Source organism: Plutella xylostella, chromosome 28 (assembly GCF_932276165.1).
Source record: "Plutella xylostella chromosome 28, ilPluXylo3.1, whole genome shotgun sequence".
Taxonomy (NCBI): Eukaryota; Metazoa; Arthropoda; class Insecta; order Lepidoptera; family Plutellidae; genus Plutella; species Plutella xylostella.
Genome location: NC_064008.1, coordinates 4,268,109 through 4,284,055, shown reverse-complemented (window position 1 = coordinate 4,284,055; position 15,947 = coordinate 4,268,109). Strand labels below are relative to the sequence as shown.

The window sequence follows — 15,947 nt, the reverse complement described above, 5'->3', positions numbered from 1 at the left end:
GCCTATGCTTGGTCACATAACTTTTAAGTAACTAGGTAGGTAGATTGCTGAGTCGAACAGCACACCCACATGACCATATAAGGTAACGCATTCTTTGGAAATGGAATACCTACTCACCCTACAACAACAACTTATTCCCATAACCTCTAACAAGAAAATAAAACCTACCGGAAGCTCCTAAGTGGAATTTAAATTCTTAAACCTTTGCTTAATCCTGATAGAATATTAATAGTATTAATGCGCTCTTAATTTAAGTTGGATTTTCATAAAAATATTGGTAGGTAGACACGGGTTGGCTTGACCAACACCCTCCATGACCATATAAGGTAATGCATCATTTGGAAAATGGACTTTCCCAACTTCCGATACGAAAACACGTGTTAATCCTAACAGAATATTTATACGAACGACCAACCTAAATTTGATTACACATTATAGAAAAGTAGGCACGTGTAGTTTCGAACTACACCCCCATGACCAAATAAGGTAATGCATCATTTGAAAATGGACTCTCCCTACTTCCGATAAGAAAACACGTGTTAATCCTAACAGAATATTTACCTATACGCTCGATTAACCTAAGTTTGTTTACACATTATAGAAAAGTAGGCACGTGTAGACTCGAACTACACCCCCATGACCAAATAAGGTAATGCATCATTTGAAAGATGGACTCTCCCAACTTCCGATAAGAAACACGTGTTATTTCTAACGGAATATCTATACGATCAATTAACCTAGGTTTGTTTATACATAGAAAAGTAGGCACGTGTAGACTCGAACTACACCCCCATGACCAAATAAGGTAATGCAAATGCATCATTTGAAAATACACTTTTCACAACTTCCGGTACGTGAAACACGAATTAATCCTAGTAGAATATTAATACAAGCAGTTATCCTAACATGTTATTAATAAGTAGGCACTGGTTGAGTCGAACAACACGCCATTATGACCATATAAGGTAACGCGTCATTTGAAAGTGGGCGTTCCCAACTTCCGGTTTGCAAAAATGAATTAATCCTAACAGAAAATTAATACGAACAATGAAACTACGCTTGTTTACATATTATTGGTGAGAAGGCACTGGTTGAGTCGAACAACCTACCTCCATGACCATATAAAGTATTGCATCATTTGAAAGTGGGCGTTCCCAACTTCCGGTTTGCAAAAACGAATGAATCCTAACAGAAAATTAATACGAACAATGAAACTACGCTTGTTTACATATTATTGGTGAGAAGGCACTGGTTGAGTCGAACAACCTACCTCCATGACCATATAAAGTATTGCATCATTTGAAAGTGGGCGTTCCCAACTTCCGGTTTGCAAAAACGAATGAATCCTAACAGAAAATTAATACGAACAATGAAACTACGCTTGTTTACATATTATTGGTGAGAAGGCACTGGTTGAGTCGAACAACCTACCTCCATGACCATATAAAGTATTGCATCATTTGAAAGTGGGCGTTCCCAACTTCCGGTTTGCAAAAACGAATGAATCCTAACAGAAAATTAATACGAACAATGAAACTACGCTTGTTTACATATTATTGGTGAGAAGGCACTGGTTGAGTCGAACAACCTACCTCCATGACCATATAAAGTATTGCATCATTTGAAAGTGGGCGTTCCCAACTTCCGGTTTGCAAAAACGAATGAATCCTAACAGAAAATTAATACGAACAATGAAACTACGCTTGTTTACATATTATTGGTGAGAAGGCACTGGTTGAGTCGAACAACACAGCTCCATGACCATATAAAGTATCGCATCATTTGAAAATGGACTCTCCCAACCCATTTACCTAATCACTTGATTACGAGTATATGAGAAAATCAATCTAAACCAGAATTTAACACTTTTCACAATCAAAATCCTACTTGGCTTGAATTCGTCCTAACAGTGGCTAGTAAATTTGCCTAGGGGTACTCACCGGAATCCTGTCTCTGCGGCCTCGTGCCTGCCACCTCCATTCGCTTCTTTTCAGCTGTAATATAATTTTATTAGTTACGCCTGTGGGGAGGAATTAATTATTAGGACACACAATAACCCAAATAGCCAGTAAATACAATAGATAGATCCTGTGGAACACGAATAGATTAAAATTAAGAGCATTTTACACAGATTTAGAATAGTTAGGTACAATAGAATAGATTTATCCCCGACTAAACTTTCAAGTTTACTGAGAGGTCCCATTCCGTTGTCACCGTTAGGTTTCCAAGGATCTCTCAGTTAACTATCGCAGGGCCTGGGATTAAGGGGAAATAAATTATATCCTGTAGGGGAAAGAAATTATTAGCCTAACCAAGACTTGGGTTTAGATAATTTTCCGCGTTACTCCTAGCTAAATTTTACTGACTTTCCCTACGTGTAAGGAACAAATAAAATGTCCTTCCTAAATTAATTCGAGCAGCTAAACCCAAAGCCATCCTTTTTAATAATTTTCTGGATTGAATCCAGCAGAGATTTTGCACACTAGGTAAAATAATACTTTTTCTTTCTTGATTCCGGCAGAGTTTTCACCCTTTTAATTGGTCCCGACGCAACTGAACGAGCCTGGCCGCGTGAGGTCCTTTTATAGTCGCCTGGGACGACCTACCCCCTAGGGATGTGCTTATTTTCGATTTATTGATTATGTTTAGTTTTCGCTACCCGACACCAAGGGCGCTGATGGCGCTTACATAGTCTATGACTCGTACAAATGTTTCACATGTGTACAACAGATGGCGCTATTCATAGTTTTATTATTTCAAAATTGATTTATTAAAATGCTCCTATCCTACTGGACACTAGATAGCGCTAGCAGTAGGTTAATATGTTTATTGTAATTATTTGTCTTTGTGAGTGTTACTAGATGGTAGCAGATGGTGCTTTAACTAGATTAATGTTTACTGCATATTTACCCACTTTTCGGAATAAGTTGCCCTGACTAGAAATGAGAATAAATTTAAGCCGACTAATGTTCATTAATATTGCATAGCAGTGAACTATGTACATATATTATAAGGTACTACACTGCAATGAGATAAGTATGTTAAAAGAGAATAAAATCATGGCCATACCGTATAATACAGAATAAAATAACAGTGAGGACAATATTTCTTACACTAACAGTAAATGTGGCAAAGATAATGATAATAAGTAAGTTAGAATACAATCAGTCAGTTTCCATCAATTAATTTCTACATTTTAAATTTATTAATATAGGGTAAACATTGGTGAAATTGGCCACCCCCAATAACTGGCCACACGGCTTTTTATTCGCCTAAAATAAGAAATACGATGACAGCACGCCATCTATTACAGCTTGACACTAACCACTAGTAAGTTGTCGTTCATTTTAGTTCACACTCATTCCGATTGAAGCATTGGTCTTCAAAATACCCGCAATTTTCTGACAATGGTTGTGCGCTAAGAAAACGTTAAGCGAAGACATTATTTTGAGAGGCGATATTTTTTGTCCCCAGCTTCTGTGAGTGACTTTGAATAGTGACAACGATAGATTTTGAGGTAAGCAATTATAATTTGTACTGATTTAATCCTTAACTTGATTTTTTATTGCATTTTTCGACTTGGCCAGTTACTGGTTCCAGTTTTATAGTATTTTTAGTAACTGGCCCCCCTATGCCAGTTACCCCAATTTGCTAATTGGAAGTAAATTAACTTAAAATACAGCTTATTACCTTGGTTTTAAATAGCATTTTCTATGGTATAAATTTTGTAAAAATCGTTCAATATTTGGTAGTAACTGGCATAGGTATTCTAGTGGCCAGTTACTACATGGCCAGTTACTGAGAACTCTTTTATGTTTCAGGATATATGCTTAAATCTCTTCAAGATAATGGTGGCCCAGCCCACAAACAGCCTTCACTATTTGGACTGTATCCTCGTCAATATCCGTAGTGGTTAGCAGCGATTCGAATCGGCTGTGTTGTTCTCTTTGGAAGCTGGTGTTGCCATGCCAACTTCAATTTGGTGCAGCGTGGGACGAAGGGCCTGCTTCATCAGTCTTCTCTCCAGCTTGAAGTTGATATTCAGAGTGCCTCCAAGAAGTCGGTGATCACTCCCAGTTTAAAATGTATAAATCATATTGTGTAAATCACTGAGGCATCTCTGGATATGTGCCGCTTGTCAGTCATAATAAAGTCGATTTCATTTTTCGTCCTACACCATCGGGGCTTGACCATGTTCACTTCCTCCGGGGATGTTTCTCATAGAAAGAATTCATCAAGTACAGCCCATTCTGGTCCGTCTCATTCGAGGAAGTCAACAAGAATTTACCCTCTCCGATTTCTGTTACTAAAGCCATGGGGTCCTACCCTCAAATCTTTGCATTCTTGTACTTCCACTTCGGCGTTGAAGTCCCCCATCACAATGGTGTATTGGGTCTTAGCAGTACACTTGATAGCCCTAGAGATAGATATCTTCGTAACTATACTGCTTCGACTTCTGTGTCAGACAGAGTGTGTCGAGGTTGGTGCATATACCTGTACGACCTTCAAGGAATTCCTCTCGGTTAGTTTAAGTACAAGGTACGCTACCCGATTCGAAACACTACTGATCTACAATAACTTGTTGACAAGGATCTTGTTGACAAGAAATCCTACGCTATCTTGGGACAGTTGGTTACCCTCCCGATGGTAGAGCATGTGGCCAGACTTCAGGGTCATCGTGTCCCTCTCTAAGGATTCCCGATAGCCCTATTCTATTATATTCTGTGTGGGGGTGTCAGTGCCTGCACCTGGCTCTCTCGAATGGAACCTTTGTGCATAAACCCACGGTCTAAACTGTCTTTCTAAGCTTGGACCATTTCCCACCATGCTGGCATTCCACTGCGGATTGGTGGGTTCACATATCTAGATGTGCAAAATCTAGACATGCAGGTTTCCTCACGATGTTTTCCTTCACCGTAAGAGTGATGGTATACATTGTACTTAAGTTAAAAGAACTAATTGGTACCTACATGTCAGCACCGGGATTCGAACCCACATCTCTGGCGAGAGAAGCGGGCGCTTACCTAACTGAGCTACCACCGCTCTCCGATAGCCCTAAGATGTCCTTATTTTTTTGCCCGGCTCTACCTCGTGTTACACCATCTTCTCGTCCTCTCTCAGTGTCCGTGCGTTGTATGTAGCAAGTTGTATTTTATACAATCTTAAAATTAGTTCAAAAAGAAGCTAAGATTTAAGGATTTGACTTAATATAAACATGAAATAATTAAATATGATTGTTAATAAAGATTTGTGATGATTTATAGATAAGAAACTTATTTTTTGTCATAATAATATGAGAATTGTGACGTTGTTACACTGATTACATTGAAGGAGTATTAAATTGTAGAAGTATTTTGTTTTTATATTAAATTTTGTTAGAAAATCCTTCCTTCATTGGAAGGAAACCCGTGCCCCAGCAGGTGGGGACGTGATGATGATGATGAACTGTTTATTTGTTAAGAAATATTACATATTTCTCATTATTAAGTGTTAACACATTAACTACGTCATAACACATTAATTGTAATAGGTTTTTTATAATGTTTGCAGTAGTTATAAGGTTAAAACTTGTCATTTAAGTTAATTATATTAGGTGGCCAGTTACTGCAAAATAAGAGGGCCAGTTACTAAAATTTATGGCCAGTTACTACACAAAAGTGATACTTTTCATTTAAACAAAGATATTTAAATAAATAGTTCTTATTGATTATTAAATTGATCAAAAAAACAATCAACAGGATCTAGTGAATCATTAGATATATAAATCACCTAAATCAGATCATGCATTTAGATGGAGCACACACGTAAAGTGGCCAAGGTGCTTAAGTGGCCAGTTACTACCCCTTTTCCCCTAGCTTATTACACTAATTTAACTAACTTAATCATTATACTAACACTATTTTATGCCTACAACTTTCAACACCGAACTTAAGAGGTATTTTCCCCGCAATCTACTTACTCAGCGTCAGTCAACAACAATAATACGTCTAAATCATTTTACTTCCGACTTCCGCGTTTAACCTATCATACGGTGAGTGGGTGGAAATAATGTTATGAACGTTATGATAGCCCGTTTCGTTGACAATAATCCAGCATTCAGTGATGATTTGCATTGTTTAACGATATATTGCATAGTCGAAGAATGACCGTGACCTCTAATTTCTTTTTGACAAGTGGCTATTGGAAACAGTCATCATTATCACCAAATCAAAAAGCATTCTATTCCCAGCACATACTGACTTATTTTGCTAGTACCCAACCTCGAGTTTGCGCCCTCAGCGGCATCTATACTCGCTAACCTAAACACATACAAGTCGAAGTGCTGCCTCACGCCTTGGTGATCAAGTACTCTCATCGAAAATCATAGAGGGCGTTGCAAGTCAAATACGGATGATCAATAAATTGATGAACTTCCCAAATTATCAATATCAAATGAAATAGTGTCAATGTAGTTAATCAATAAATATAATTACTATAATAAATAAATTAATTAATGCATTAACAATCTCCCTTGGCCCTGACCGATATGAGCCCGACCTTATTGTAATATACTTAATAATATACCTATATGTTCTATTTCATACATACATTAAGATACATAACTCAGACAATGAAGCAATGTATAAGTCCCGACAGACTATGTCCCGTTACAACATCCCTCCTTGTTATATAAACAAGTTATTTATATCATCCATTTAGATTCAAAATTGTGAGGCAAAAAAAATCATTTGACGGGGGTTCACAAATGAAATAGAGATTTGTTAAGGAAATCGTCAAGGAGGTAAAGTGTAGAATATTGTTGGTAATTTCGTTTTATTTTATTTTATTTTAAATAGCTTGATTTTATGGAAACTATACTGAATTACGCACATATTTTCAAAGGAATAGGACAGCTTACATTTGTGGAAATGATTTCAGAGGGGGGTGTTCATTACTGGTTTGCAAATTTTCAGTTAATCCAGTTATGGACACGTGTCGAAAATAATGTTTTAAGGTAATGTTGGGTTTTCTTATTTAATTGTCTTTAGAATTTCATAATTATATTGGTAGTTTTTGTAAAACATGAATAAAATGAAGGATACCAGTGTTGTACAGGTGTCCATAATTGGGTGTCCATCACTGGATTTTTCATATTGTCCATGAAAAACGTATATACGCCCAAGCAAATGGGAGATGCTATTATGGATGATGGGCCACTGCACCCATGCTTATGGAGACACAAACATGTTCCCCCTAACATATATTTTTAGTGTTCCAGAACAAGTATTGATCTAAGATGCACAACAAAATCCAAGTCTTCAAGTGACCTGTTGTGGTTGTAGAAAAACACGCTCACAGAAGCAGAATGAAATAAAATTAGTAATATGATAGTAGTAGTTAGACATCTAAATAAGTGAACCCACCAACCACCAGTGAACCAGCATGGTGGGAAATGGTCCAAGCTTAGGAATGCAGTTTAGAGTAGTTTAGACCTAGGGGCACAAGCACAAAGGTTTCATTCGAGAGAGCCAGGTGCAGGTACTTACAGCCCCATAGAGAATAGAAATAGAGAAATACACAGTGATCATGTGACAACTAGACCAGTGAAGCTTGGTAAGAATACCATGAGAATTTCAAAAGAAGAGGCTTTAGGAGGAGAAGGAATTAAGAGCAAAATTTTGGTAGAAAAAAGGGCAGTGAGAGAAAAGATTCTAAAAAAGAAAAGCTTGAATTAAAAGCATTTTCTGGCTGGTGTAAATGCAAGACCTGGATAACCCAGATGATATGATATGACGAGAGGATTGTGGGAACGGAAGAAGTTGAGACGAGAGTGTTGTTGCAGGAGATGGTGGCATTGACGTAGATGTGGGTGCCCGTACTGATACGGTCAACGGTGCATTTGCATGTCTGCGATACATGTGACAGTCAAAACAACTCTTCATTACTGTCGGTACTGTTATACGCTTGCAACACCTGGTAGACCACAAAGACGCATAGACACACAGAAGCTGGAGGTCTTCATTAACAGCTGTCTCTGGCGAAACTTGAAGATTTTCTGGCCCGAGATGATCTCTAACATAGATCTGAGGAAAAGCTGCCATGAAGATCCTGTTGGTTCACAGATAAAACGCCGCAAATGAAGTTGGAATAGCCATACCCTGCGTAGAGACTACAACCAAATCCTGAGACAGGCTCTCGAATGGAATCCGCAGGGCAAGCGTAAGCAAGGCAACCCTAAATAGACCTGGCGGCGCTCGATCGGACGGATATGCGGGAAGTTCGAATGACGTGGTCCGATGCAAAGCTGGCTGATGTTAACAGTCTGGGATAAAAAAACTGTTGTGTTTGCCCTCCGCCCTCTGCCCCACTGGGGGAACATTATGTTACCAAGAAGAAGAATAAAATGCAGGAGGACAGGTTTTATAATGTTATGAATTGAAAATTTTAGTGTTTCTGTAATTATTTTTTTTCAGATGATTAGCCGTCTTTGATGGTCCCCTAGTGTAATTGGCGATCAAGCCTGTTTGTGTAAACGGTTATGATTACTCATCATCGTTACAATTATAATAATATAAGCATAAAATAAAATTTTATACTTTTATTCAATAAAAAATCACTGTCCAACATTGGGTGTCCATGACTGGAGTTTGGGTGTCCATTACTGTGGTTTTAGGACATATTTTACAAATATGCAATTTACTGAAATACCAATAGTTTAAATCGAGCTAGTGTACATTCATCTTAAACGGCAAGATATTCCTACGATTCATACCAACTTTCAATATTCTAACTCAAAAATTGAGCGAGTTACAGCCAAATCATTTGTGAAAAATCCTTAAGGTGTCCATTACTGGTGCTGTTACGTTACAGTTGATAAAACATTCGAGGAGGCTTCTTATATGCAGATAGGTAGTTATTACCTAACTATCGTAAGAAGAATAATGGCATATAACTAGATACATTATACTCAAACTCCAAAGAACACTACATACTCTAAGCTCAATGGCGTTCCTAATAATTGCATAATTACGGAACAGCTACTACATATCCTCATGATTAATAGATAATTGCGATAATCTAATAATTTTCAAGAGTAGGATTAATGAGTAATTGGCTAATAAGCACGCATTAACCCTCAAGCGGCATAGCTAGTTTATTAATTATAGTTGGTGAATGAGATCCTTCTTGATAATATAGGGTTATGTTTGGATCAAATACTTGGAACCCAAAGTTTTGTAACAAACAATGTAATCAGAAGTTATTTTGAATCCACGTAATGTTCCTAACATACAGTATGATTTCATTATTATTATCGACACAGTTATAATGTCTTCCTTCAACATATTTATGAAAAAAAAAACATTTCCTCATAAATTTGCATCAGATTCTGTAAGACCTAGATCTAGGGCACGCAGGACAGATTTCAGCGCGACGACGCCTTCATACATTATGCGTCTATCCTCATTACAGGGGAATTATGCGAACCCATTCACACAGAAGCATGCTCTCCGTGAAAACCTTTTCACACTTTTTTTCAAGCAAAATTGCAATTTACTGGACGGTAAAGAATCTACTGGAGTTCTTTAACTTCTATATTCTTCTTATAAGAATTTCATTTATTTTAAATTTTGGTAGGTAGGTAACTCATTACAAAAAAAACTGTGACAATTTCCACAAAAAAAAACATTTCTTAGAAAGCTAAGCCTGAGTAATATAGGCCATATTTTTATCGCTGAATTGCCACTATAAAACTTTTTAAGGCGAAGCGAAACAGGTAGGAATAGCTAGTAATTTATAAATAACTATTTAGTTAAGGGTGTTCTATCCATAAAAATACTTACACAAACCGCTACTTATTGGTAGGAAAGCTGCTAAAAATACAGCAAGTATCTTTATAAAACGGGACGCATGCTGTGTGTGCACTATTTACTCAGAAATGCAATGTGCTATTACTTACAACCGTACCAATTTAAAAATACATCTAGAGCAGGCCAAGCGGCGTTGGTTTCGATAGAGAAAAGGGTGGAAGCAAGATGCACACTTAACTTGGTCGGGTGTAAAGTGAAAAATGTACGAAAGCTTTCTGGAATGTGCTGTGAAAATAATTAGCGTTGTCTTCTGGGCATTAAAGATATGGCTTTTATGTCGCATAACTACGGGAATAGGGTTTATTTTTTAATAACAATGTAAAGAGAATTTGTTATTACAGTTTGCTAATAGTTTTTGAGTGGTGTACAGTGAGCAAAAGAATTACATTGGCCACCCCAGCGCAAACAATTTCATTTTATGATTCACTGATGGGTGATACGTGAATTGAAAAATAAAACTTATATAAATTGATGATACTACCGATAAAATGGTAATTATCTTCCACCCATAAGTCTCAGGATGAAACTGTTTCCACTGGGTGGCCAATGTAATTCTTTTGCTGACTATACATGTTGCAAAAAGGGTATACTAAGCCGAAACCTACATGTGCAGCATGGTATATCTAAGCCCGAAACTGAAATCAGAATTTCAAATTCGCGAAAAAAATAAAACATTCTCCTTAGTAAAAAGTCACGTGACCAACAAAGTTTCTATGGAGATAGATGTTGAAAACCGTCTTGAAGTGTACTCTGTCGCAGTACAAATTAAAAATGCAAAATGTTTTAGCATTCGGAGATATAGTCAGATGATTCTTCTATGGCCTGGTCTTTCATTTGTCCTACGAGTATTACTATACAGGGTGGTCATAGCATAGCATTGGCATAGTAAGCCAAAGGGCTCATCTTCCGGCTTATTACAAAACACCCTTTTAACACCTCGGTTATAGTTATCTTGACCCAGTGCAATAGACATTGGACTCTGCATCAGCCTCACATTTCGTCGCGCAACAAACAAACTAACTCCATCTCTTTCCCCCCAGAGCCACCGCTCATAAAGCCGAACGTGACGTCAAACAGACTGTCGTACGTCGGCGGAGACCACATCCGAGCCAACTGCAGCTCCCCCCCCTCGCTGCCGGCCGCCAACATCACGTGGTACGTCAATGAGCAAATGGTGAGTACCGAGTGAAAGTAATTTCTATAATAATATTAATAATGCCCGTTACATCGTTTTGTCCACCGCACGTCGTCAACGTCACTTCACGATAACGAGATGACGTGACGTCGCCGACGTAGCGGTACATAATATTACTTAGTGTCAATTCACACGTACCACAACCACACCACGTTGCAGCGACATAGTGTGGGCAAGCTGTGGTTACGTGCGAATAGTGTCGCAGCGGCTTTTTGCAGTTGCGTTGTGGTAGCGACAATACGTCGATGTGGTTGCGATGTGGTCGTATTACACAGGTGGTCAATAACAACGGCAAAATGTGGCGCGTGTGAATTGGATTATTAATTTTCAATACAAAATATACGCCCGACCACACGGCATCGTTGTGGTGTGGTTGTGGCTGTGGTGTGGTTGTGGTACGTGTGAATTGACCCTTAGCCGCATGTCCACCGCATATCTGTCAGGTCGCCATCAAGTCATACTAATATCTCTCTCTCTCTCTCTCTCTCTCTCTCTCTCGGTCTGAAATAATCCCGTTCTCGTGACGTGACGTGGATGGCGTGCGGTGGACAAACAACCTTAGGTTAAGTTTTGAGCACGGCAGCCAATGTCAAGGAGCAGGCGTCTGCGCGGGAGTAGATTATGGAGCTCGTAAACAGAGATGTTTCATCATTCATGGGATGATAGGTACGACTGGAGAGAGCTAGACGCGGGGGCCTATCGCGAAGTCAAAATGAAATAACATTAACGAAGTAATTATGAAGCGTCAAATTCAATACATGTTGAATCCCAAAAAGGTGGATAGGGGGTCAACACCGATAGCTTTATAGTCAAGTTCATCCGTTAGCATAATTTCACCTTTCTTACATCAGATGATCAGACTTCTATGTACCTATAATTTGGTTTGGATGTTGTTTAATCTACCATTAGACCACAGAATCAGTCAAAATACCATTCATTATCTATAACCATTTACGTTGAGCATTTACAATCATCAACAATCTGTAGAAGTCGTTTTCCATTTCTGGATATGAAAAAATATCTTCGGGCTTTTATTTTCAAATTAAAGAATCTGAGGGAATGAATCCTTTGAGCCGTAACACGTAGAGTAAATATGTAAGAGCGGTGGTAGCTCAGTCGGGTAAGCGCCCGCTTCTCACGCCAGAGATGCGGGTTCGAATCCCGGCGCTGACATGTTCCAATGAGTTCTTTTCTGCATTTAAGTACAATGTATACCATCGCTCTTACGGTGAAGGAAAACATCGTGAGGAAACCTGCATATCTAGATTTAGCACATCTAGATATGTGAACCCACCAACCCGCAGTGGACCAGCGTGGTGGGAAATGGTCCAAGCTTAGGAAGGCAGTTTAGACCTTGGGGATATGCACAAAGGTTCCATTCGAGAGAGCCAGGTGTAGGTACTACTGACACCCCCACAGAGAATAGAATAGAATAGAATAGAACAGCGACCTATAGGTAGGGTTAGAAAAATGGGTGCCATAATATTATTTACTGCCTACCCGTAAAGGGCGTGATTGTTTGTTTTTGTTATACATATAATAATATGTACATAGTGTGTGTAAATAACTATCTATCAGAGTTTAGCTTCTCTCGGAAAATAAACATCCTTACAGTTTTCCTGTTTCCCTATGAAATTATTTATCTATTAGAGAGCAAATAATCTATCGTAATAGACATACGTATTGCATATTAGGGATATCTTCGAACGGTTTTCCTCAAATGTGAACACCAAAGTCTTGTCAAAATATGCTTTGAAATACATACTTACATGAAATACAAATACACTGATGTGCAATGAAAAAGTTCCACCTGCCATTTACTTTCCACAATATTATGTCCCTTAACCTTTTTTATTGCTCGTCCGTGTATTATAATTATGTATTTTATCCAACATTTAAATTTAGTTCGGAAATGGCTGCATGCCCACTGGCGAGCAATTAAAAACTTCCACCTCTCAAGGCCGTACCATAATGTCACTGGAACTTTTTCATTGCTTGTGAGCACTCGTGAGTGTACATAACTACAATACGCAAGTGCGCAGACAGTCAGACACACATGTAATTTATAACACCACAATTTATCAGTCGCTTACAGATCCACTTACATATTAACACATTATTTGTCGCAGGTGCCAGGCTTTACTGCCAACCATGTACTGAACTTCAGCAATGGGTATGCGTCGAGTCAAGCCACTTTGGAACTTGAGGCTGCGGCGTTGTCGCCAGTTCCCACGCTTATGATACGGTGAGTCGATAAGGTTCACATTTGATTGATGGTCTCTCTGAGCAGAAAAGTGTGTCAGGTTGCGGATATGTGCATAAGCAGAGCGTTTTTGAGTTGTGTTAGAGTGAAATGTGACTCCATGGTTTTTGTAAATTTAGTAAAACAACCAGCCAACTGTGAGTAGGACTCGCGCATGTATTGTTCTACACCATTATATTATTTTTATTTTACAAGCACACATAAATATTGCTGTCCGTAATATTGTATGACAAACAAAGTTATTGTTTTTTTGATGGGTTACATAGGTAGGTATTATTATTATGGTAGTCACAAATTCTTCACTCTATCTGCTGTATTTTGACACTACCACTCTTGCCACTTGTAACCGTATAAATCCTCAAATTTCCGTCGGGATTGTAAAAATCATATTGTCCTCGGGGCTTATCACGTCACCTCAGCCCGGAAAGCACATCGTATTTCGTATATTCCGATACCACGCTCACTTTATATGTTGAAGCAATATGAATATTTTTCGAAGGTTATTTTCGTACTTGGTCCAGGAAATGGATACTCTTTCACTCGGTTGTATTGCTAAAATCAAAATTCTCTATAAATACGACAGTATGCATGGTACAAAAATACGGAACAGATATTATTGAATTACCTTAAAAAATTAAATGTCTTTTCCTTCGTTCTAAATATAAAAGTTACAAAGTGAAGCAATTGATGATCAGAGTTACAATAGCTTTTTTACTAGTGTTAGTTACAACGGGAACAAGTTGTTTACAGTGACATTGATAAAATTGAACGAATCGGTTATAGTTAGTAAGTAGGCGGGAAAACTCTAATAAAGAAGGCCAAGGACAGGCAAGCGTAGCGTGGTATCCCTCCAACTCACTGGACCGATGACCCTACACTGAGTCCTACAGATGAGTAATGCTGAGAACAGAGTTTTGTAGCACTCAAATCTCAACTTATGTTATTCCTAATGAAGATAATTGTTTTCCCACAGATGTGAGGCGACAATATTCGACGTGTGGAAGGAGTCGAGCAACGTGCTGGTGCTCAGAGAGAGGAGCGCCAACCCCGCGTCCGCACTCGGCAGAAGCTTTACAGGTACCTTTATACCTAGTTTCACCATATATAGAATAGATAGATAGATAGAATACTCGTATTTGTACACAAGAATAGATTATACAAAGCTTATATACAAACACATAGGTACAAAAAAGGCGATCTTATCACTAAAAGCGATTAGCGAAGACTACCTTTGGGTGGAAGAATATTTATGTTATAGTCCATAGTCTGTTAGATCATTAACACCCGTGTTACATTGTAATGTCATAAATTCTACGTCAACTCCATATTAAATTCTTGACAGATGTGTCAAAAGTCAACAGCCAATCCCTTGTTATGATGTAGCAGAGTATGGGGAAACTCGGGCTTCAGGAATTTAAGTCGGTTTACCAAATGAAAATAAAACTAATCTTAACTTGCATAACAAAGTTAATCAAAATTAAAATATTTTGTCTCTTGCTCTGACAGTATAATGACAGAGCAAGAGGTCATAGATAAAATTTTGATTAACTTTGTTGTGCAAGCCACTCTTAATATTTTTCGATTATTTCGCCAACTTCTTTACGAAACATACCAATCGCCGCTTCTTCTTTTTCGTCTGTTCGCCACTGCTTTCTAGACGTCACATAATAAAATTATTCACATTATTATTTACACCTGGTTTCAAAATTAAATAATTTTTTACTTTGAAATGATTTTGTAGTCGATTTTTTAAATTAACTTAGACACGTGAGACATGTCTTTTTCCCAGATGACCTAAGTAATAATTTTATTGTGTACTTACATGTTTTTTCATTTCACAGGTGCAGCTAACGAGACTCGTCTGTCAACAATAATTATAGTCTTACTTCAAATAGTTTTAAATATGGTAATAAATACGTATGAAACATCTATAAGATAGCTGTAGTCTATTGAAATTAAACTTATTGTACTTAGGTCATCTGAAAAGTGGTAATTTATATACTGTTGCGTTTTTAATAACTATGTTATAGAATATAGGTATATCTGTTAGTTTTTTTTATAGAAAAATTGGCTAGCTTACCCAATTAAATTTTATTGATTGGTTTTTAAAGAACAATAAATAAGAGACACGTATTTATTAAGGCATAAAAAATATAAAACAAAAATTCTGTGTGACGCCTTGCTACATAATCTAGCGAGGTCTGACGTCATTGACCCACACCGAAATTAAATATTAATGCATGCCTTACTTTATCTTAGTGTTTTTTAATAATTTAAGTAAAAATACATGTCTCCTAATTTTCTGTCTCTTAATTACGGACTAAGTACTTAAATATAAGTTTTATTTTCATACTATGGATACTAACCTATTCTAGTACAACAATGTAATAATCAGTGTTCTAAAAGATCTTTTAGTAACGGAATTTACATTTATAATAAAAATTGTTCCATCCATTTAAAATTCATGAATTGTTTTGAATTATGATTATTTTTGGTGATCATTTTCTCTGCACACTGCCTACAAATTTAAATAAATCCGTTAGTTTACAGCTTTAAAAAAATTCATTTGATTTGTTTTAACTACATTTTTGTGTTAAATACCATTATTATTATTAAATAGACTGAAATATTTAGGTACGTA

The 15,947-nt window shown here is 37.5% G+C and overlaps 1 protein-coding gene across 1 annotated transcript in view; it reads left to right on the top strand.

Annotated features, from left to right (window-relative positions):
* Nucleotides 1–15,424, top strand: part of LOC119692030 — a 136,158-nt gene extending 120,734 nt beyond the window's left edge. The window contains exons 5-8 of the mRNA XM_038111086.2: nucleotides 10,889–11,022; nucleotides 13,173–13,288; nucleotides 14,280–14,383; nucleotides 15,148–15,424. Of these exons, the coding sequence (XP_037967014.1) occupies nucleotides 10,889–11,022; nucleotides 13,173–13,288; nucleotides 14,280–14,383; nucleotides 15,148–15,245 (452 nt within the window). The 3' untranslated portion in view covers nucleotides 15,246–15,424. The remainder of the gene's footprint in view (nucleotides 1–10,888; nucleotides 11,023–13,172; nucleotides 13,289–14,279; nucleotides 14,384–15,147) is intronic.
* Nucleotides 15,425–15,947: the final 523 nt, after the last annotated feature.